Genomic DNA, 21,074 nt, shown 5'->3' with positions numbered 1-21,074 from the left:
CTAATGCCCCGATTTGCAGTAAGTGATCCCGAAGGATTGGCAAGGGAGAGGATTCAGTAAAAGGAAAGAGAAAGGAAACCAAAGCTGGAGAGAAAAATTATCCACTCGCTCGGCGTCCTGCCAGAGACCTCCTCAGGAGAAAGATACCTAGTGAAGGAACTGAGGCAGCAAGCGCAGTCGAGATGGAGGTTGATTTGAAAGGGAAGGTGAGCTGGACTCGAGTCGGGAGTGACGGTGACGGTGACGAGCTGTGGAGCAGAGCGCAGACCCGGCCACCCGGAGCTGTCGCAACATTTCTCCGGGAGCCGCCCCTATCCCCGAAAGGGTAATTCTCCAGAAGGCCAGCTCGCCTTTAAGATTCCCCCGTGCGCAATCACTTATCGCCAGCTATCCTGTCTCTCTCTTGGAAACATTCTTCCTTTAATTTCTTCTCCAATCCTTCCTTTACTACATCCATCACCATGTCGGAAACACTGCAGGAGCTGGCCGATATCCCCAAGGACTTTGTCCGGGACGGCATGCAGTTTATCAACAGATGCACCAAGCGTAAGTACGATCCAGATATCCCAGTTGTGTTGTCGCCGGTACTCTGCTGGGACCCTGACCTGGTTCCAATGCCGCGCGCTTGCCATTGTTGTGTATGTTAGCTAACTCGACTTGTTCTCAGCCGACAAGCGTGAATTCATCAAGATCAGCCAGGCCGTCGGCATGGGATTCCTCATCATGGTAAGAGTCATCCTCTGTCAATCTCAACAATGCCAGCGCAGGTTACTGACTGGATCATAATAGGGCGCCATTGGCTACTTCATCAAGCTGAGTGAGTATCCCCGAACCGTCGATCCTCCAGGCACCCTATCTTGACGATCAAAATACCCATCTACTCGAGCACGAGAATACAATCTACACGTTTCGCATGTCGCACATTCGTACATGAATCATAGCTAACTCGCATCATCGCAGTACATATCCCCGTCAACAACATTCTAGTCGGTGGAGCATGACATGACCTCAGACACGACGGTGGGCGAGAAGAGGAGAGGAGAGAGCAGATCACGGATGCTTCGATTTATTCGGTGGAGACCACTCTGTCCAGTGCATGCTTCGCAAATTTACGAGGTTCGGCGGTGACAAAGTTAGCAATTGACTGGTTGATCGGGAGGGGAGACACACTATCTATGCACTGATGAAGGAAAAGTCCCGAACGCATGTCTAATACTGGTGTTTACCGGAAAAACTGGGAAGAGCGAGAACCTGCCAGGGAGTTGGTCATTTAATTTTCTATTTTATTTATTTACTTGTTTACGTGTTCGCTTTGTTATTGTTACTGTACAGCTACGTTAAATGAATATCTTTTGATCGGATTTGAGTGAGTCAACTCCCTTGGTCATTATTGATATCAAGCAAATTCCCAGAGAACAGAAATCAAAATCATCGAAACCCAAAAAATCGTCAAGGTCGTTAGTTGGTGCAGTGCAGTGCAGTGCATCGTTGAAATGAAATGAAAAAAAAATGTATGTACACAGTACATACATACAATACAAAACATGCGTAGCGAAAATTGTCCATATTCCGTCAGCAACAACAATTAAAAGCAAAAGAGTTCCAACTGAGGTATCGTCGCTGCATCGTTCCGTTCCTTCTTAAATATCCAGTCTACAGACAAGAGACGACACGACATCGATCCACGACATCGATCCAATTCAAATCACAGCCTTTCGGCAAGTCCACCTACCAATCGTCATAGCCACGGTTCTCATACATCGCTTCGTCATCCCGATCAACTCCCTCCCTTGGGTTCCGGTTATAATACCGCCGAATGTCGTCACGGAACCGGTTGAACTCGTGTGAGTACTCGAGTTTGTTGTTGTAGCTCATGCCCATGGGCGGATCGCCTTCGTCTTCCGAGGCTGAGTCGGTCCATGTGTGCACGGTACATGTCCCTGTCGACATGCCCCAGCCGTTCCAGGATGTGGCTGAGAAAGTCAGTTTCTCTAGTTTCTATGTGATTATAGCTTGCTAGTGTGGAGAGATTTGTGCTTACCAGCCAACACCGGCGCATTGGGGTGCCAACTCGCGTCGCGGACACAGGTCCTCCACCGCTTGTCGCCACCTCTCATTTCGTATGCAGTGGTGAAAAGATCCACGTCCTGTGGTCGCGAATTGCGGGTGGCGTTTTCAACGTCAATGGTCCCCGCAAGTGTCGCGTCCAGGTTGTAAATGTAGACCTTTCCATCCTCGCTACCGCTATACACATACCGCGAATTAGTGCTCCCGGGAGGCGAGAAATGGCAACGAATCAGTGTCTTGAGCACTCGGTGCCCCCGGAATGTCACAACTGAGCAGTCGTGGGGATGAGGTTGATAGTCTTCCTCTGAATATGACATGAATCGGTAGTCGAAGCCGGTCGTATACCGGCTCGGATCGATCTTGTCGAATTCGGCCGTAGTCATCATCTTTCGCAGGTCCCAGAGCTTCATCAGCTGGTCCTTGCCATTGGACAGCACGTAGCGGCCGTCCCCCTTGCTGTCAACATAGGTCAAGCCTTCCGTGTGGCCCATGAAGACTCCGGCCTCTCGGCCATCGCCCATCGAGCGTCGGTCCCACACTCGTAAGGTGGTGTCATCGGAGCCCGAGTAGAGGATGTGTGGAGACGACGAATCGCCAAAACAGACGGCGTTCACATCGTCGTCGTGGTTTTGAAGTCGGAGGATAGACTGTCGTGTCTCAATGTCATAGACAATTACAGACCGGTCTGACGTGCCGGCAACAATCTCTCGGCCATCTCCCGAGAATCGAAGAGACCATATCTGAGAAGAGTCGTCAGTAGGAGAACCACACTCCGCGAGACGCAACAGCACATACTCCAAAGTGCGAATTCCCGTATCCGCCTGCCCTCCGCCTCATGTTGGAGAAATCGAGGAGAATGGGGTCGGAGTGATCGTTGGGATCCGTCGGTGCGAGACAGACCAGGTGTCGAATGGAGCTGTAGGCCAGATATTTATTGTCTGGGCTCAAGGTCGCATCCGTGATGGTCCATTGACCGAAGGGATAGTTGACCGTCTTGTAGTACTTCCACTCAAACGGATTCGATGTGTCATACATTCGAACTCGAAAGTCCTGCGAACAACAGAAAAAGAAGTTACCATCATCGGAAAACTGTCCCGAATAGCACCTCGAGTCGAAGTGAATGATCTTGTCGGGGGTAGAACTTGGGATCATGTCCTGTCGAAAATGACCGTTAGCATCGGTCGTCCAGCAACCTGTGGGAACCGGTGTCCATACCTGAAATACCGACCGAACATCCCTTTTCTGAGCGCCCACCGTCCCAATGCCCAATTCACGCCACATCAACTTTGTAGCCAGCCTCTTCTTGCGCTGCTTAAGTTCATCCACATAGTGGGGGTTACTGCCATACAAGCCAGACCCCATCAATTCCGTACCAACATCGCTGGGAACTTTGGGGAAGACGTCTTCTGCTGGCCGGTCCCGCCGACGTCTCCGAACCCGAACTCGGTATCCTCCATAATGCAGCCCATACTCCTCATCGTTATCGTCGTCGTCGTCGTAGTCGTCAGCGGTTAGAGTGCCGCTGAGCATCCCATGACTCTGTAGGATTCGTCGAAGGCTATTTGCTCCGAGGAACTGGATGATCTGCGCGGACGTGACTAGAAATGAGTCAGCAAGAAATCACTATCAAAGTATTCGTCCTGTCCTTACCTCTCGTCACCCGAGGTCTGGCCCCCTGACCTTCTCCTGCGTGCTCGGTGTCTGAAGGCTCCATCGTGAACTCGACCTGAAAGTCGCCTATGCCTGATTCATCTGCCGAAAGTCAGTCAGAGGAATGAAATGCAGAAGTTCGTTACAAAGGTACTAGGGATTGTCTTACTGAATAGCTCGTGCACGTCGTCGTAGTCGTCGTCGTCTTCGTCGTCCTCATCAAGATATTCTAGATTCTCTGACCGCTCCGATTCAGGCTCATAGTCCATGTCCTGATCATTTTCCGCGTCGTCCTCATCGTGCAGCCATTCGGGAGTAGGGTGGTAAGTGGTGTCGGACTGTCGGGAGGTGTGGGATCCGGATCGGTGGCCGGGCGGGGAGCTGGGGGCGCTCATGATCAAGAAGAGACCGGTGCAAGCGCCAGATGGCGGAATCCTGTCTCTGTCTTGGACGATTCGACGTGGGGGAAGCAGGAAGCCGGCAAATGGCGACAGTAGCCAGTCCTGGGTACTTCAATTGGCTGAGGGGGAATTACTGTGAGGAGTTGGACATGACTGCTGCTGGTTTGCTTATCGATAGTTGAGTTACTAATGCAATTCCCGCTATCACGGGTCCCGCGCCGTTATCTCCTATCCCCGGCGGCATATTCTCCACTCGACACTATCAATGGGCATTGCTTTAACCTTACAATCCTACCTACTTGTCATCCTCTTCAGTCTGCATTTGCTGGTCCATCCATGGAACCGATACAGATCTGCCGTTCCTCGTCGAAATCAGGCATTGGCTTTGGACAATACTGGAAACTATCCTCAGGGTCGGAATCATGCAAGGCTTCTTCATCTGCAGTGTGTCTCAATGCGCTGATGCTCCACAAGGAGAATGATTGAAGGAACATGCTTGATCAACCTCTTGAAACACTTCTACTCCTGTTTGAAGAAAAAGCTCACACCCCCTTCAGCTGACCAAGGGGTGCTACGAGAACCCCCGCTGCCATTCTGGCAGGCAGGGATTTTACTCGTGACATGAGCGCGTCTCGAAATTGCACCCAGGGCGACGCTAACAGCTTTGAGTCCCATAATAGAGGACATCATTGCACGCACCAATATGGTCCAAATTGGTTGCATCCTGGTGTTAACCCTGGTTAAGCATGAGGTCGAAGTTCGTTGGCAACGATTCAGCACGTCGCGGAAGAGAAATCCACCTGACAAGGAGGTCAGGATTACTCGGTGAAGTTTTGTTGAATCCGTCCCTTCTTCTCTCCTTCCCATTCCTCCAACAAAGCGCGCAGCTGCAATCAGTTGTAACCTCATGCCGAGATAGATACTGTCTGAGTATCTTGACTTCTTGACTACCAATGCCAATAATGCCTCGAAGGTCCTCAGAACGCATCATCCTGACGCTCCTAGTCCCTCAACGCTAAATACTGAGTCCGTATATCCGTGGCCCCAGACACTGGATGTGTTGTTGGTAAGCCTCTATAGGTGAAACATACGGCCAGCCTTTTTTTTTCTTTTCTTCTTGCTTTCTGCAAAGCTCATGAGCTGGTTCTCACTTGGCAAGGAGAACTGAGCTACAGAGGCTGAATGAAAGCACAGCAGGGCGGGAATTGGTCAGTGCTATCGTTCAGAGCCCTTTCGAGTGAGACATCATGATCTGTTCGTGAGCAGATACAGTTTTGTCTTTCTTGCACTCGTTGCCACGCATCCTGCCTACTGTACCTAACTTAGTCTGGGGAACCACCTGCCAGGCTGCCACCAGCCAATCACCCCACATCCCCAGGGCATATATCATTCCTTTGTTTCCCTTTCTGTCAACAAACCGGGGTGCAATGGTGCAGTGGTTAGGTCTGCACCCCAGACACCTAAAACAAACAGTCTGGTCACACAAGCACCCCGGTTCGAATCCATTTGATTCCAAAAATAAGGATCCCAGCTTCACCTAACAATTTGTCCGGGGTGCTCCGGAAGGGAGGGCACCCCGTATCAGATGCTTTTTTTTTTCTTTCCGTTATGTTGTTGTCCTTTCCTTTTTTGGAAAGTATACGAAGGTCTTCCAAGATTCCAGTCGACCGCGTTTCCTCTTCCTCTCCTCGAGTGGGTAATCTGGCAGCAGTGGGCGGCTGGTGACGGACTTGACCCCAAAGTGAACGGTGTCATGACCGTCACTGGCGAGGACTCCCAAGGCTCCTGATCCAGCTCAACCCAGAGGCTGCTGCACTTTTCACTGGTTTTGATCTGTCAGCTGTTGGCGTTCCCGTTGGCTCTATTGTCGCGAGCGCCAGCTCGGTTGGCGACCTGATTCAACCTGAGCCCTTAGACGGAGGGTCTGGTCACTGCTCTGGATAAGGATGGCAAAGCCCTTCTGATCCAGCTATCGGCCCATCTTACTCCTGATCTCTCTGGTTCTGGTACTGGATATCTAGGCCTGCTTGGTATCCCCATAGGCCAAGTCGTCGGCATCCTCAGTTATTGGTAAGATTGCCAATTCCTCTCAAACATATTGACCCTGTCGATCTTGATTTGCTAATGCCTCAACGATTCAATCAGATGTGACACCTGCAAGAGTCATCCGAGTCCATTTGAAGAGTCGTGAATCGTGATTGTCAGCACATGGAGGACAGTTATGAGAGAAGCTTTTACTATCTCATCGAGATCACCACACCTTCTTTTCCTAGAGGCATGGTTCAGCTGAGATGCTTGTTCGTATACTCTTCTTCAATACATATCGATTGAAATGTGCGAGTATCTGGTTCATCACATGATTCCACTGTATTCCTATACTTTTCTTTGTGGCAATAGAATGGAATAATCTTCTTGGTTAAGTTGACATAATCCGTTCCTAAATATAGAATGATACACCCATCCACATGTAGCATTCTTTGTAGGAAATGAAGCATGCAACGTCGTTTACCAGCTGTTCTGAAGTAATAATTTTCCTATCGAAGTTGCTGAGAAAAAAGTGTGCACAATATCTACTCAGTGTAATGCGAGTCTCAGACAGATCAGAGTAGATAGATGATAGAAAGGGAGATAATATGAGAAGGATACATTGATGATGTTGTATCCAACCGGAACGGATCAACGCTTTGCCGACGGATGGGTCACCCAAAGTGGAATTGTCCCCGCCATGTCCAGCCATGGGAAGGAAGCACAGAGAACAAGACATGCACATGATAACAGGTACTACTACCACCACCTTCACATTGAACTTCTGAATTAGCAGCGCCATTCGATTACAGATCTTCCCCTTCGGATAAAACCTTGCCTCCTCTATAAACACCCGTGAAAAGCATCGCAGCAGTCCGTTCTCAACTGCGCTACTCCTGACTCCACGAGGGGTTTTCCCCGCTTCCCAATCCCGATCCGATAGAGCGATAGATAGAGACATACAATCTATACGATAACTCGACTGAAAGAAACCGTCAATTTTCGACCGCAATTCTTCAAGATGCAGTCCGTCCCGGACGCGCGTCAGCAGACTTTCGAAGAGATCTACGGTCCGCCGGAGAACTTCCTCGAGATCGAAGTGAGTGGGATTCCAGCATAGACCAGACCAGATCTAAGTGACTCGCCCCGCACATCCAGCAGCAGCATTCATTCAATAATTGATCTGCACAAAAGAAGGAACGTCTCTCATTTCTCTTGCTAACCAGTCTCTCTGCTGCTGACAGGTCCGCAACCCCCAAACGCACGGCACATCGCGCAACATGTACACCTCGTACGAGATCGTCTGCCGCACCAACATCCCCGCCTTCAAGCTCAAGCACTCGGTCGTCCGCCGCCGCTACTCGGACTTTGAGTACTTCCGGGACATCCTCGAGCGCGAGAGCTCGCGCGTCACCATCCCTCCGCTGCCCGGGAAGGTCTTCACCAACCGGTTCAGCGACGACGTGATCGAGCATCGGCGGGAAGGGCTGCAGCGGTTCTTGCAGATTGTGGCGGGTCATCCGCTGCTGCAGACGGGGAGTAAGGTGTTGGCTAGTTTTATTCAAGGTGGGTGCACTTGTCGCACTTCAATATGCGGGGACCTGCCTGATGTATCTAGAGAACTGCATTGCTAACGTATACTTTTTCTTGCCAATGCAGATCCAAACTGGGACCGCAACGCGTGGTAACTCGCTTGATTATCATTCTACAAACACGGCCATTTCTCCCCTTTTCTCCGTCAGATAGTGATGGTGGGAGCAGTAGTAGAGAGATGAAAACTCCCTACTCCGTTTTTCCTTTTCTGTTTCAGTTTGTCTCGGTTAGGCGTTTCTTCAATTCATCTTTTGCGTGCAATCTCATCCCTGTTTGTTTGTTGCTCTGTGATGTCCTCTTTTTAATTAATGAAATTAAGCCTCGTCTTTCCTTTCCTTCCATCTCCATCTCTCCGTCCATCTCCATATCCATCTTTTATCATATTATACTTCCATACTCTATTCCAGCCTGCGCCTAACCCTACCTTATCGATGAATTTCGTTTTGATATGCATCTTAAGCGAAGTGATATCTTCCCCTTTCCTTTTTTTTGGTTTGTTTGTTTGGTTGCTTGTTTGACCCATTGCTCGCTTGCTCAATGGGATTGATTGATCGATTGAGTGAGTTGATGATCCTCTCGACGCTATTATACTCCACAGACCAGGATTTTTTACAAAATTCCAATTTTTTTCTGTCTTTTCAAATTCCCACTCAGTTTCCTTCTTGTTCAAATAATAATCAAATAATAAAAAGGAATAAAAAGCCAGGATTCTCTTCTCTTCATCTTCTCTTCTCTTCTCTTCATCTTCGCTTATGGACTGCTCTCAAGTAAATAAATGTTCATTTCATACTACATATTACTCACTACTTACTCATACTGCTCTCAGAGTTATGAAAACTTAATTTAGAGATCAAAATAAAATGCCATTTTTTGTATTTTTCTTTGCTTTTATTTTCTTGACTGGAGGAATATTATTCATTGAGGACATCAGACACCGTAAGTAGGGTACCTAGGTACTGTACCTAAGTAGGTATGTAGCTCGAGAAAAGAAAGAAGACAGAACGATGAAAGAAATTATTAAAAATAAAAATCGTGAAAAAAAAAGGAGGCCTGAATAACAGGGATAACGCACGCGATAAGGGGGTATATATATTGAAACAAACAGAGGCAGGAATTAAAAAAGAAAAAGAAAAAGAAAAAGAAATATTAACTGACACCCCAGTGTCTGTGAATTAAAAAAATAAAGAATATACAGACCCGAAAACCCATCAAACAGAACAGCGCGATGATGCGCCGGATTCATTCGATCTTAGATCCTGAAGGATACACGCTCATCCCAGTTCATCCCACACCAAAGGCGGTAATGTATTATCTTCCCATGAAGAGGTAGAGGTGGCAGCGGTGGTGGAGGTGGTGGTACTCTCCTCCAACGGAAACGGATATACTCCTCCAGAGCTGCCCGGGCCAGCCGACGACACGTCAGGCAGACCTGGTGGTGGTGCCGGCGGAAGCATGGCGGCATCGATGGGTCCCAGCGTTGTTGATGTTGTTGTTGATGCTGTTGCAGGAGTTTCAATCATGCTATTCGCCTTCCGCTTCTTTTCTATCGGAGGAGGCGTGCTCAGGATGGGCGGTTTGGGAAGACCCTCTTTCCCTTGAACGACGGAGCCTGGATTTCTACCTGGAGGCATTTGAGTTGCGATCGTTTTCCCGCTAACGGATCCGCCTTCGCGGTACGCGTGGGGAAACTTCGTTCGAAAACGATCTCTCAGATCAGTCGCTCTTCGGTGAGAGAGATTCAGGTGTTTATCCTGCTGGATCAGCGTCCACTGGAAGCCATGCACGGCGTAGCCTTTCAACAACGCTTCATCCTCCGCAGGTGTAAAGGGCCGGCGAGATCGCCGTTTGGACTTGATGGTGAAGTAAGGCTCAGGGATGCCCAAGGACACCAGGGTGGATTTGGACTTGTTCGAGAGTGACTGGGTTGACTTGGATGGTGAGTATTTGGTTCGAGTTTGAGACTCCGTCATGTCAGAAGAACCCGGCGACGGCTCAGCTGCGTCGGCTGATCCAGACTCAGCCGGCTTGTTCGGACGGGGATCTGGCAGCAGAATCTTTCCCCCCGCGCCAGAGTCCGTCGACTCTGCATTCATCAGTGCATTTGCAAGAGTTGTCTGTATTTGCTTGGTGGCTTCATTTGGATCGGCAGCGCTGTTCCCGCGTCAGTGGTGAACAACCAAGTCGACTGACTTCGACCTACCCATATGCCCATGGACAGCAGACACGGAACCTAACGCGATCAACACTGTGACTTGACAGAGATGGTTCTAATTTCCACATACCTGTCTTTCAAGTTGGCCGCGGTTCGCTTGTTGAACTTCAATTCAGGCTGCGCAAGGATAGCTGTCCAGTTGCCGATGCCACATTTCACCACCCCTCTCAGAAGATCGTGAGTCTCCTGTTCAGTCCATTTCCTCAGTTTCTTGCGAGAGCGACCCCGTGTCTTGGGCGACATTGGTTCATCACAATCTTCTGCAGGCTTTTGGGACGTCTCCGAAGCCCCAGCTGTCCCGTCCTTTCCCGAATTGCCTTTCTTGCTATCACCTGCTGTTGCTGCCCCATTACCTAGCTTGCTCGCTTGTCCCGCTTGATCTTGACTCCTCAAGTCGAGGATCTCCTCCAACCGTCCTTCTCGTCTGTCGACAGACTGCTTTGTCTGTCTGTCAGAATGTACAGCACCTGACTCGCCCACGGACGTGTCTTTCGTAGGCCTCGCCAAGATCGGCGGAAGCGAGCCTGCTTCGATAGGAGGAAAGAGGGCCGCATTCGGCGGCGGCTCATTAAGGCCATTCAAGATGGCAAACGGCCCAAACGGCGGCGGTGGCTTCTTTTCGCTCTGAGCATGAGGAACCGGCACAGGCAATTGGAGAGGCTCGCCGGAAAAGTGGTCTCCAGAAACGTCCAAGCGTCGACGCTTGAGCGGGGCATTCTCTTCAAAGGAGGAATACGGCAGTTTTTCCACGGCACGAAGATTGATGAACGCCGGAAGGATGGTCTTTGGCGGAGGTTCGAGACTGGACACCGAATCGACCGAGGAACCCACGACGGTTTTGGTCCGAGCAGCGTTCAGAAACTCTTCCAGGGTCGGCAGTTTCGCAGGGAGAGTCGTTCCACCGGACGGAGTGGTCGTGGTGGTAGTCGGGGGGATTTTAGTCTTTTCATGGACAACAGTGGCAGTCGGTTCGAGCGGCAGGGGTGCATTCAAGAGACGAGAGGGGGCCGGCCGGGGGAGAGGAGCAATGCGGAGACTGGGGAGCTGGGGGGGTATCTCACGGAACTGGGGTAAGGACGAGGATGAGGATGAGGACAAGTCCTCAGGAGGGGTCGAAGTAGTAATGCCTCCAGATTTCATCGTGATGGAGACCTCGAGGATCCCTCGAGGAGAGGGGATGACATCGGGAACCAATCGTTCACAGGGATGGCGCAGGACACCGTAAATGGACGGGGAGCGAGTCTCGATCAAGCCAGAGTTGTCTGACTCGACGGTTTATGGTTATCATGATTTCCGATTGACCGGAGGAGTTGAAAAGTAGGCAGTTATCGATGAGGTTGGAAAGTTTCACGGCAGAAGTAATACGGGTCGCGAGACAACCGTCTCCGCAGCTCCCCCACACAGGCAGTGTTTCACTCCATTCGTACATTTTCATGTGATACGAGTGATACAAGCTTTGTGTAGCATCTTTCACCAGTTTTGAAGAGACAAAGGACGAAGATTCTCAGCCGCAGAAATCGTACAAATCGTGTGAATCATGTTGGCAGCTTTAGGTAATAGTGCGGTACGTATCCGTACGTCGTACAACACTTCCCTTATAACTACGGGCCCCCTCAACTGGTGAGAATTCAATGAGTATTCAACATTTCAAACCTTGAATTCTGCATTCAACTAAACGATTGCTCTTCAGTTCTGGATTCTAGAGATTCTTGATTTCGCACCTTCGCACCTACCAGATCTGTACGCAGTGATCTGTGTAACTATCTTGAGATCTTCGTTCCGATCAATTCAACTGAAAGTGCATTGAGCATTGAGAATCGAGCAATCAATCGAACACAATGCCGACCATCTTTCCGACATGGCCTCATATTCTGTTCGCGGTTCTGGAGCCGCTCTCCATGTGAGTTTTGTTTCGAAGGCTCTGTCCTTCTCTAGATGTGTCTACAATCTTCTTGGTTTCTGTCATTCCCTTTTCCTCGTTGGGTTATTCCAAGCAACTGGAAACTTAGCTTCAGACGTGACCGACTAACGGAAACACCTTGCTTGGCATCTGGCAGGATCGGTGGCTTCGTGAGCGCGATCTTTGATCTGGAGGGCTTCGTCTCCGGCCAAACGCCCAGCGCGCCTCCTCCCCCAACGCCTTTCCATCCCAGCACCGTCGCCGTGACATATCAACTGGGGAACATCTACCTGCTCCTGATGTTTGTCGGGGTAGGTGTCATGTACAGCACGTCGGAGCCTCGCGTCTTGCGGAACTACCTCATCGCGCTGGCCATTGCGGACGCCGGTCACATCTGCGCGACAGGTGTGGCGATGGGATGGGATGCCTTTGTCGATGTTGGAGCGTGGGGTGCAGTGGCCTGGGGGAATATTGGGTTGACTGCTTTTCTGTTTGCGAATAGACTCGCATATCTCTTGGGGATGTTTGGCTATGCGAAAGCACCGAAGAACGAGAAGACGGCGTGAAAGAACAAGATCAATGGAGGAAACGAAGACCTACACCTTTTCTGGTCTCTCTGCGGGCATCTTGTATTTGCGATGCTCTTTGCACACATGGGACCTGAGTGTATGCCTGTATTATCACGATAGGATAAGTTCAATGAAACCGCAGATACCAGCAATGTATCAGTGATAATCTCGTTTAGTGGAGGGGGTAGATAATCATTCTCCATCTCGAGTCTAGTCTAGACTAAACCATCGTACACCGGGAGAAAGGCTCCTTATCTCGATGGACATTGTTCGTACTTAATCAAGTTAGCTGGTTGATTGCTGTAGACTCATCGATGTCAGTGCTAGCTCATCATCTAACGTCGCGTGCGTAATCAGTAATCACAGAGAATTAATCCCTCAATTTCCCAACTTTTGGACCAGCTCGTTGTCACTTCCAAGACATTTGACAATAATAAGAGGTAAGAAGTGTCGCTTTGGCATAGTTGGGCCCTATTATAGGTATGTACTGTACCTAGGTACCTACTTACCTAGGTAGGAGCTAAGCTAGGTACAGTACAATTGGCTATTATTAGAAGTTTAGAACGTTCCAGGGAGAGGATCCAAGGGTCTCTATGGAGTACGGAGTATACTCCGTACAGTACCTAGATTCCAAGGTCGACGTGCAGCTAGTTAGGTAGCTACCGAGATACTCCGCTCCGTACTCCGTCCTCCATACATGCCTGCTGACTAACCTTGCAACGTTCCTGGACCCAAACGGAGAGAGAAAATTATAAATGTCCATCCAGTCAAAGAACCCGCCGTTGGAACCTGGAACTCCAGAATGGTTATGTGTCAGGGCCGTCATGCAGTTGGACAGTTGAGTTGGACTGCGTTGTGTGTGGGCGAGTGGGCCGATTTCCACAGAGGTGCCACCTGCAGAGTGCCTAATTAAGTACTCCTGTATGGAGTACTAGTACCTAAGCTAGGTACCTGTACCTGAACCTGTACTCCGTACCTAGGTAAGACCTGCAGTTCCATCCATCCGGCCGCTCTGCCCAATAATTAATAATAGTGCATTGTCATTTCTGACTGTTGGACATGGTCAAGCGGATCTCTCCTCCTGATAAGATCCCGAAGATAAGAGAACCGGGATACGGAGTACGGAGTAGCAGGAGCGTGTACTACTGAGCCACAACGGACCACGTCGTTATTAATTACGATACTTCTATTACCTTAATAGTAAGATTGAAGTGATCTAGAGGAACTTTATCTTGCATATATACGGGGACATAGAGCTTAGCCATGAGTTTATGATCTGGTTGTCTCGTTGACTGGTCGGTATTTTTTATTACAAAGAAAAAAAGGCATCTGGGAAGGTAATGGAGTACTGTAGTGTTAGTTTATGTAATCACTGACTGTGCCGCTGCAGGGCTACAGTAGTTGTGTGGACTTGACCTCTTCAATACGGAGTACGTTGCCAGTTGCCTCTAGAGGATATATCATTAACTTATGTAAGAGAATGGCAGTTTGAGATCACTGATCACTGATCAGCATCTTGATCACCATGATTAGGCATTTATGATGGCAATCATTGCCTCGCAATAATTCCCAACAACCAAATACTTGGAATGCGCTAGCTCGCTTGGCGGAACCTTGGCAGAGGTCCTGGGTCCTTGCTAATAGCAGCTAATCGTGCTAATGAAATGCTGACTCACGGAGATTCCTCGGCTGGAAGCGGCGGCAGCGAATTGCCATCTACCGTCGTAGAGTCTAATAGCACACTCGGCTGTGGTGTACGGAGTATGTCGGCGTATGTATCCTGATTGATTTCTTGAACCCCTCAGCTGCCCATGCCATGCTATATGCCTGTGAGGCTGTGCTGTGGCAAGGTCGGGACACACTAAGCCTGTTCCTAGACGAAACCCGCTACCTAGGTAATTAATAGGTCCTCCGTACGGTCACCCAAGTCGGTATAACACCGTACAGTTACGCCCGTAACGTCGACCGCATCTGCAGTCATCATGAAACAATCACAAACTGCCGACCTGGGTAATATGTGCTTCGTCAGGCGAATCCTGACTCCTGAGCCTATGCATAGGCTACGTTCTATGACTCTAACTAGGTATGTATTTACTCCGTACTCCGTACCTTAAGTGGTAGCTACGGAGCACGCGGAGTGCTAAATTACCTGTGAAGCCGAAACTCACACTCAGGCTCGCGGGTGCCCCACTCTGTCGACTCTCGAGGGGCAAATTCGGCATTGATTTGATGGAATTTGATGGATGGACGGACTTCATCGTGAACAGAAAACTGAACCGAATAAAAATACTGTTAGCTTGGAAGAATATTGGATCTGTCAGCCACCACGAGGTACGGAGTAATGGCTGACGGTTGTTCCATGGTCCAGGGGCCTTTCCGTCCCGTACGGACCGTCCGTAGTTTCCCGAAGTTTAGGTAGGAGTACGAGGTCCGTAATTCCATCCCATGCCCATGGAATCTGCATAATCGAGGCTCATCATTCCTCAGGATAATAGACTTCTAGGTTGGTTCCACGGTTTCAGTTCCACCATGTGGCGAGAGCCGAGCCAAGGAAGCCAAGCAAGCCAAGTATGCGAACGCAAGGCAACTCAGCCTGAGGAAAAAGGGAGAAAGTTGGAAACCTTGATCCATCATCCGGTGTCGCCCCGTTTTGAATTAAGTTTGTCAGAGCGATCATTTGCACAGTACGATCGACGTGGCTTTAAGTTCTGGGGAACGGGGAGTTAAGGGGAGCAAAAAATATACGGAGTACTCCGTAATCTGTAAGCAGAAATGAAACGGCTCTGACGAAGATCATATTCTTCATATTATTATTATCGATCGATCGATCAATCAATCAGAGAATCATTCTCGAGTCTCGCCTTGCCTTGCCTCAGAAATAAAAAGTCTACATGTACTCCGTACTCCTACTCCTACCGGATAATTACGTTAGTTATCACGTTCTGCTAGTATCACTATCTGCTGCTGCTGCTTTTCCTTCCAACTAACTGCAGCCTGCTTTACAATTTTTCTACTGCAGGTTCACATGACAGATTATGCATTGACGACGGTGATACATGTCCACACATCGTGCTGAATTCTGGCACGGTTGTCGCCCTGCCATGCAGCAACTGTGGCTCGGAAAATTCCTCCTCACTATCCCTCTTTTTCCTCTTCCTCTCGGCATCTCTAGTTAGTTCAATTGTTGATTATGCGATATGCAGACCGTCTGCAAGGCGCCTGAGCGGATGCGCGATGCAAGATTCGGATCCACCGTCGTAATAATGGGAGTGCTGAACCGACGCTACTCCCACAACAGAGTTTACTCCACACCGTGCATCAATCTTTGCCGGCCTGCCCGGTAATGGATTCGCTGGAAGTTGGACTCCGTAACTAAGACTGCATCTCCAAGCGCGTTGAGATTCAGACTTAATAATGGCCACTGGCCAGCGTGGCCATGGTGAATCTGACCGACTTAATCGCTAGCGTTTCCGTGCAGTGTAACCCTCATACCTGTCACATCACTCTATCCAAGGGCCTGAGATCCTGTAGATGCCAACAGAGAGGAATCGAGTTGGGGGAGAAGAGCACGGAGTAAACGAGTACGAGTACGACAGCGTGGGGTCAATGTGATTGATAATGCAGCTGCATGAGAGTCGGAGCTTGAGCACATGGAGAAAAGACTCGAGGAGATCTCGGCCTACTACGGTACATGCTCCGTAGGTATTCTGTAGACTTCGCCGGTCTGGTGAAACCAGAAAGCGTGACCCTGCTCGGGAATTGGCCAACTCCCTCCTCCCCTGCCTGGAGATTACCACTCATCATTTGATTCAATTCATATCGCTAATCTCGCTAATAAATCGAGATACAAAGGAATACGGAGTACTCCCATGGTGATTCCCTGGGCATCTGGGGGAAAAGATACCACTGGGCTAGCAGCTGCTGGTGAGACACGCAGGACTGTTGCTTCAATGCTGACTCAACCTAGCCAATTCTCGAACCGACGATGTTGGGACCATAAACGATTTTAGAGTCTTAGACACGCCGTCCACGCGCGTCGCGCACACACCGGAGGAAAAAGAAAAAGAAAAGAAAAAGAAGAAGCAACGAAAGATCGGCCCTCACAGCACCCACCGGGCTGCCACGATACCTGATACTAACGATCATAGTATTGTTTCAAATTTTTACTATGTGCCCCTCCCCAATTCACCATCGTTCGGTGACAATACATCGTCCATGGAGAGCCAGGTCTGATCGGCTACCCTGACTCCGTATTAAGCCCGGACAAGGTGTTGACCGCCTCTCTGCATTCCTCGACGTGATCTCGCTTGGAAAAAAGCTTGAGGCGACGGCTCTTCGATCGTGTTCTACTCCGTGCTCCGTAACTTCTAACTTCTGCCCCTTCGCAGCGTCGATTAGCGGTGGTGGAGACGGCCTCGCGCTCAGTCTAGTCGCCTCCACTCTCCCACGGCCTGCACTAATCCACTAATCAACTAATCACATCACGACCGACGCCGCCGAAGGCGACGACCGAGCAAGACGGAGGGCTGGCGATGGACAATAATAATGACAGCTGGGAGAACACGACCTGACTAGCAGGCTAGCTGCTCCCACGATCGGGTAGGCGAACCTGGCTCATGGGAGACTCCGAGACCCAGAGCTTCGGAACTGGATCGCCGGCGTCGTCGTGCGCCACGCTGGCGTCCCTTGGGCATGCCAGGAGTCCGAATTAAGGGCCTTTGGGCTAATAATAAGCTCGCCCTGTCAGGCAGTGGGTGGATGAGCAATAAAAAGCAATGCGCTGAAAGAAAAAGACCCCTCTCGCCCGTCTCCCGCGGTGGCAATGCCATCAGCCGGGCCGCAGCGTGTCGAATTGTTGATTGAACATCATAGGAACAGCTCCCACGACGTGCTCTTGCTTTGCTTTTGATTTTTGCTGGCGTGTGGACCTTCCTCTTGTTTTTTTTTTGGAGACGCAGCAACGCCATCCAACCGCTTTCTCGACCGTTGTGAACGCGTGACCCCGCCGGTCTCCTGGTATCGCGTTTGATCTTTCTTGCAGCAGCGCGGGGAATGGGCTGGATCTTCTGAGTTGGACTTGTGACTGTCTGGTTCTGTTCTGCATATCTGTATGGTTATGGTGTGGATGACTGCGTCGGGGGATTGATTGGCTGCCCACCATGTCTGCCCCGGATTATGATGCTTGGGCTGGCCGGCCGCCCACAACCTCGTCGCTGGCCACGACGGCCTCGTCGTTCTCAGCGTCTTCTTTCCCTGGCGAGCTTCCGGGAGCCGCGTCTCTTACTACTAGTGCTCCTACGGATGTGCCCTTGTATCCATCGTCAGAGAGCCTGCTCCCGGGAGATGGGCATCCCAGCATGGCGCAGGGTACCGTAACCTATCCACTCCTCTTTCGCACCTGCTCCGAAGTGCCACGCTTCTACGTTCCCTACCGGTGGTGGGAAGACGAGGCCACGACGGTGCTGTGGACGTTTGATATCCGGGAGATCAGTCTGGTGATCCAATTTGGTCTGTTCAGTGACAGCAATCTGCCGCGGACCGTCCTCCAGAGCCGCAACGCCAGCACCATCGACGGCTTCCTCTCAACATTCCTCCAGCCGTACGAGGTCACCTTCTTGCCGAATTTCTCCCATGTACAGAAGGTGGAGGAGATTCTCCGACGGTCCCAGTCGTCGACACCTTCCAGCATCGCATGGAGTTGGTTTCCCGCGCAGGCTCGCCAGGAGACCGACCCGCTTGCCATTGCCATGAGGATCGATGCGGAGAGTCACTTTCAATTTAAAGCGGTTCCATTTGAGGAGTGGGTGCGCTGCGCCCTTGGTTATGCGGCCCCTGCTGTGGACTGGTTTCTTCTCCAGCACAATGCCTTCTACATTCTTCTTTCCCACTACCTCGAGAGATATGCGGATGAGGTTGACAAGTACAGAGAAGTTGAGAAGGTTTGTTATCAACCGCACCCACCAGCGCTTATTTCCCTTTCCACTCACCTCTGATCCAGCATCTTCGGACCCGGAGTCCCTTTGCCCATCGAGCCTTGGTCCAGTGTCTGACCAAATATCAAAATGGGGAGGCTGACGACCTACCTCGATCGACCGGCCCGGGGTTTGAATTCATCGCCGGTCCAATACAGGGACTATTTCGAGGTAACCCGGCCGGTCTGACCTCTATTCTGAAGGTGCTTTCTGTCCTGGCAGTCCGGTTCCGCCAGACATACGTACACGTCACTACGATGGACTGGAACCACAAATTCGAGACGAGTGTCCCTTTTCTGGACGACCTGCTGGCGTCTATTTCGCCGACAGATCTGGCGCAGACCCTGACAAGGGCCGATGAATCGGACTTTGCGGGACTGTCCCGAGCCCAGATCACCATGAAGAACGAGCCCACTGTTGCCGCTCTCCAGAACAAATGGCATGCGCTCAGTAGTGCCGTGTGGGAATGCTGCACCGCGCTGCCCGAACTGGTTGGGTACATCCGCGAGTGTATTGAGGTGGGTGCCCTGATCGTCGTTTGACGTTTGGGACTATTCCGTTTGCTTGTTTTCCAATTTGATGGCTGCTTTCAAGCATGCGGCATCTCGTTCTAACTGCGATATAGACACTACACGGAATGAGGAACTACCACTCCACGACTGCGATGATCAATGGCCTCCAGACGTATGGGGTTGGATGCCTGTGGACAAATGTCGATCCCACCCGGGGGACGATCACCATGGCCCCTCTGCTGCCGCCAAGCGTGTCGGACCTCCTCGACGCATCTAACAACTACGCGACGTACCGACAGCAGATGCGCGAGGCACCGGGGATCCCATTCCTCTATCCGCACGTGCAGGAGTACAAGAGGATTGGAGAAGAGGCTCTGAACGAGTTGTTTCAGGAGTCGTAGACGTCGACCCTGCCGAACCTTTTTTTTTCCTCCATTAACAATTCTCGTTCCTCTAGCTATCTCTCTCTATCTGTCTCCCTCTCTCGCTCTTGCTCTTTATCTTACCTAGCGATGATATCCGCGATCCAGTTGAACTGCGACAACATCAAAAAAGCGACATCATCATCATTCGCTCCTTCATTAAGGTGGACAGGGGCTTTTTTTTTCCCTTATTTCTGCTTCTGCTTCTGTTTCCGTTTTCCGTCATGGCGTTGTGTGTGGGGGGTGGGGGGAACTTTGCTGCTGGAGTTAATTTACCATTAGTTCCTTTTACTTATTATATCTGTACATATCTGACTTTTAAGACTTATTTATTGCGCTTTTTTGCTGTTGTTTTTTGCTTATGTTCTGCATTTCAAGTTTGTTCAAGGCGTCGGCAACCCATGGCATGGTGTCTGGTGTGGGAGTGGTATGGTGTGGTCTGTGTGATCTGATCTGGAGTGGACTTAGTTGACCTTGTTGATCTGTTGACCAGTTTTTTGTTTTAGGTCATGTTGAGTTTTCAATTTAAATTAAAATCAATGTTTTTGTTGTTTGACTTACTTACAGAGTGCTTGGAGTACTAGAGTGCTTTCTTACTTGCTGGTAGTCAGGCAGTAGTATGAGGGAAGTGAGCGTAGAAGTATTTTATACCTAGTTAGAAATATATATTCCTACAGTTTGTAATTATATATGTGTGTGTGTATATATATTGGTATCCATTCACTGTGTTTTTTCGATAGATATATATATATATCCAGCTGGCGATTGTTCCTGTCTTTTCTTCGAATACTATGAACTATGATGTATATATATAATATAATCCTGCTCCATCCCCAATTCCATGTCTTTCTTTCTTTCTTTCTTTCTTTCTTTCCTTTTTGCCTACAAAAAAAAAAGCAGCAGGCTAGCAGCAAGCCAGCTTTGGAAGCATGTACTTTTTATACTTTTTATTGCAAGGGAGCAACAAAAAAAAAAGGAACACGTATTTATCATCAGTTCACAACACGAAACTGTGCTGCTGTACTCCGTAATGATCTAATTAATAATAGAATAGACAGACAGACAACTCCGTCTCTGAATTTCCTTTTTCCTTCCTTTCTTTCTTTCCTTTTTTCTTTTTCTTTTTTTTTTTTGTTTTTCGTTTTCCACCTGAGTAAGGTCTCGCCGGAGTGTCCAGGCACACAGGCCCCACCGAGACGAATGATGTGACGTCTCAGCTAATAGCTCTGCAGGAGATGAGATGCCAGCGAGTCAGCGACCCAGCGACCCAGTATCAGAAAAAAAGAAATTGTGAAAAAAAGATCTACATACATACAGTATGGAATCTGGCTTTATTTGCAAGATTTTTTTCTTTGGGCAATTACTAAAAATAAATAAATAAATAAATAATCTATTCTAGTCCGTCAGATCAGATGCGAGAATCAGAATCTTTCTTGGGGGTTTTCTGAAATTAAAGCAAGCGTTAGATAGCGCAGCGCAGACATAGTTTTTTCTTTGAAATTATTGTCGTAAGTTTTTGTTTTTCCCCCTCCTCCCCTACTTTCTCTACTTTATTTATTTAAGAGACACGAGGAAAAAAAAAATCAATGAATCCATCCAGAGCAATCAATTAATTTCCCTAACATGCTATTGTTATTTGCAATTGCATTGCGTTGTATTGCATGGATGAGACGAAAAAAAAATGGTGCGCGTGGCTTTTACAAATCCCAAACGTTTTAAACCCCCCTTCCCGAAGTCGTTCGTCAAAAGTG

General features: G+C 49.4%; 6 protein-coding genes across 6 annotated transcripts; 4 read left to right on the top strand and 2 right to left on the bottom strand.

Moving 5' to 3' along the window:
* Positions 1-461: 461 nt before the first annotated feature.
* On the top strand, positions 462-1,001 carry VTN77DRAFT_2172 (uncharacterized protein; the record flags this gene model as incomplete). The annotated part of the gene is made up of 4 exons (XM_069417984.1): positions 462-546; positions 668-726; positions 790-817; positions 961-1,001. The coding sequence occupies 4 exons, from the start codon at positions 462-464 to the stop codon at positions 999-1,001; spliced, it is 213 nt and encodes a 70-aa protein (XP_069279358.1).
* Positions 1,002-1,728: 727 nt separating this feature from the next.
* VTN77DRAFT_2171 (uncharacterized protein) lies at positions 1,729-4,112 on the bottom strand (the record flags this gene model as incomplete). Its single annotated transcript, XM_069417983.1, has 6 exons — positions 1,729-1,973; positions 2,042-2,807; positions 2,863-3,222; positions 3,283-3,665; positions 3,718-3,819; positions 3,887-4,112. 6 exons carry the CDS (start codon positions 4,110-4,112, stop codon positions 1,729-1,731), a joined length of 2,082 nt encoding a protein of 693 aa, XP_069279357.1.
* Positions 4,113-7,164: 3,052 nt separating this feature from the next.
* On the top strand, positions 7,165-7,831 carry VTN77DRAFT_2170 (uncharacterized protein; the record flags this gene model as incomplete). Its single annotated transcript, XM_069417982.1, has 3 exons — positions 7,165-7,242; positions 7,388-7,709; positions 7,803-7,831. The coding sequence occupies 3 exons, from the start codon at positions 7,165-7,167 to the stop codon at positions 7,829-7,831; spliced, it is 429 nt and encodes a 142-aa protein (XP_069279356.1).
* Positions 7,832-9,007: 1,176 nt separating this feature from the next.
* Positions 9,008-11,088, bottom strand: VTN77DRAFT_2169 (uncharacterized protein; the record flags this gene model as incomplete). Its single annotated transcript, XM_069417980.1, has 3 exons — positions 9,008-9,887; positions 9,937-9,966; positions 10,019-11,088. The coding sequence occupies 3 exons, from the start codon at positions 11,086-11,088 to the stop codon at positions 9,008-9,010; spliced, it is 1,980 nt and encodes a 659-aa protein (XP_069279355.1).
* Positions 11,089-11,786: 698 nt separating this feature from the next.
* VTN77DRAFT_2168 (uncharacterized protein) lies at positions 11,787-12,414 on the top strand (the record flags this gene model as incomplete). Its single annotated transcript, XM_069417979.1, has 2 exons — positions 11,787-11,848; positions 12,006-12,414. The coding sequence occupies 2 exons, from the start codon at positions 11,787-11,789 to the stop codon at positions 12,412-12,414; spliced, it is 471 nt and encodes a 156-aa protein (XP_069279354.1).
* A 5,162-nt stretch (positions 12,415-17,576) lies between these two features.
* Positions 17,577-19,302, top strand: VTN77DRAFT_2167 (uncharacterized protein; the record flags this gene model as incomplete). The annotated part of the gene is made up of 3 exons (XM_069417978.1): positions 17,577-18,356; positions 18,416-18,907; positions 19,015-19,302. 3 exons carry the CDS (start codon positions 17,577-17,579, stop codon positions 19,300-19,302), a joined length of 1,560 nt encoding a protein of 519 aa, XP_069279353.1.
* Positions 19,303-21,074: the final 1,772 nt, after the last annotated feature.

Source organism: Rasamsonia byssochlamydoides (assembly GCF_041956645.1).
Source record: "Rasamsonia byssochlamydoides strain NRRL 3658 unplaced genomic scaffold VTN77scaffold_17, whole genome shotgun sequence".
Classification (NCBI taxonomy): domain Eukaryota; kingdom Fungi; phylum Ascomycota; class Eurotiomycetes; order Eurotiales; family Trichocomaceae; genus Rasamsonia; species Rasamsonia byssochlamydoides.
The sequence above is the reverse complement of the archived record's forward strand: the minus strand, read 5'-3'. Positions and strand labels throughout refer to the sequence as shown.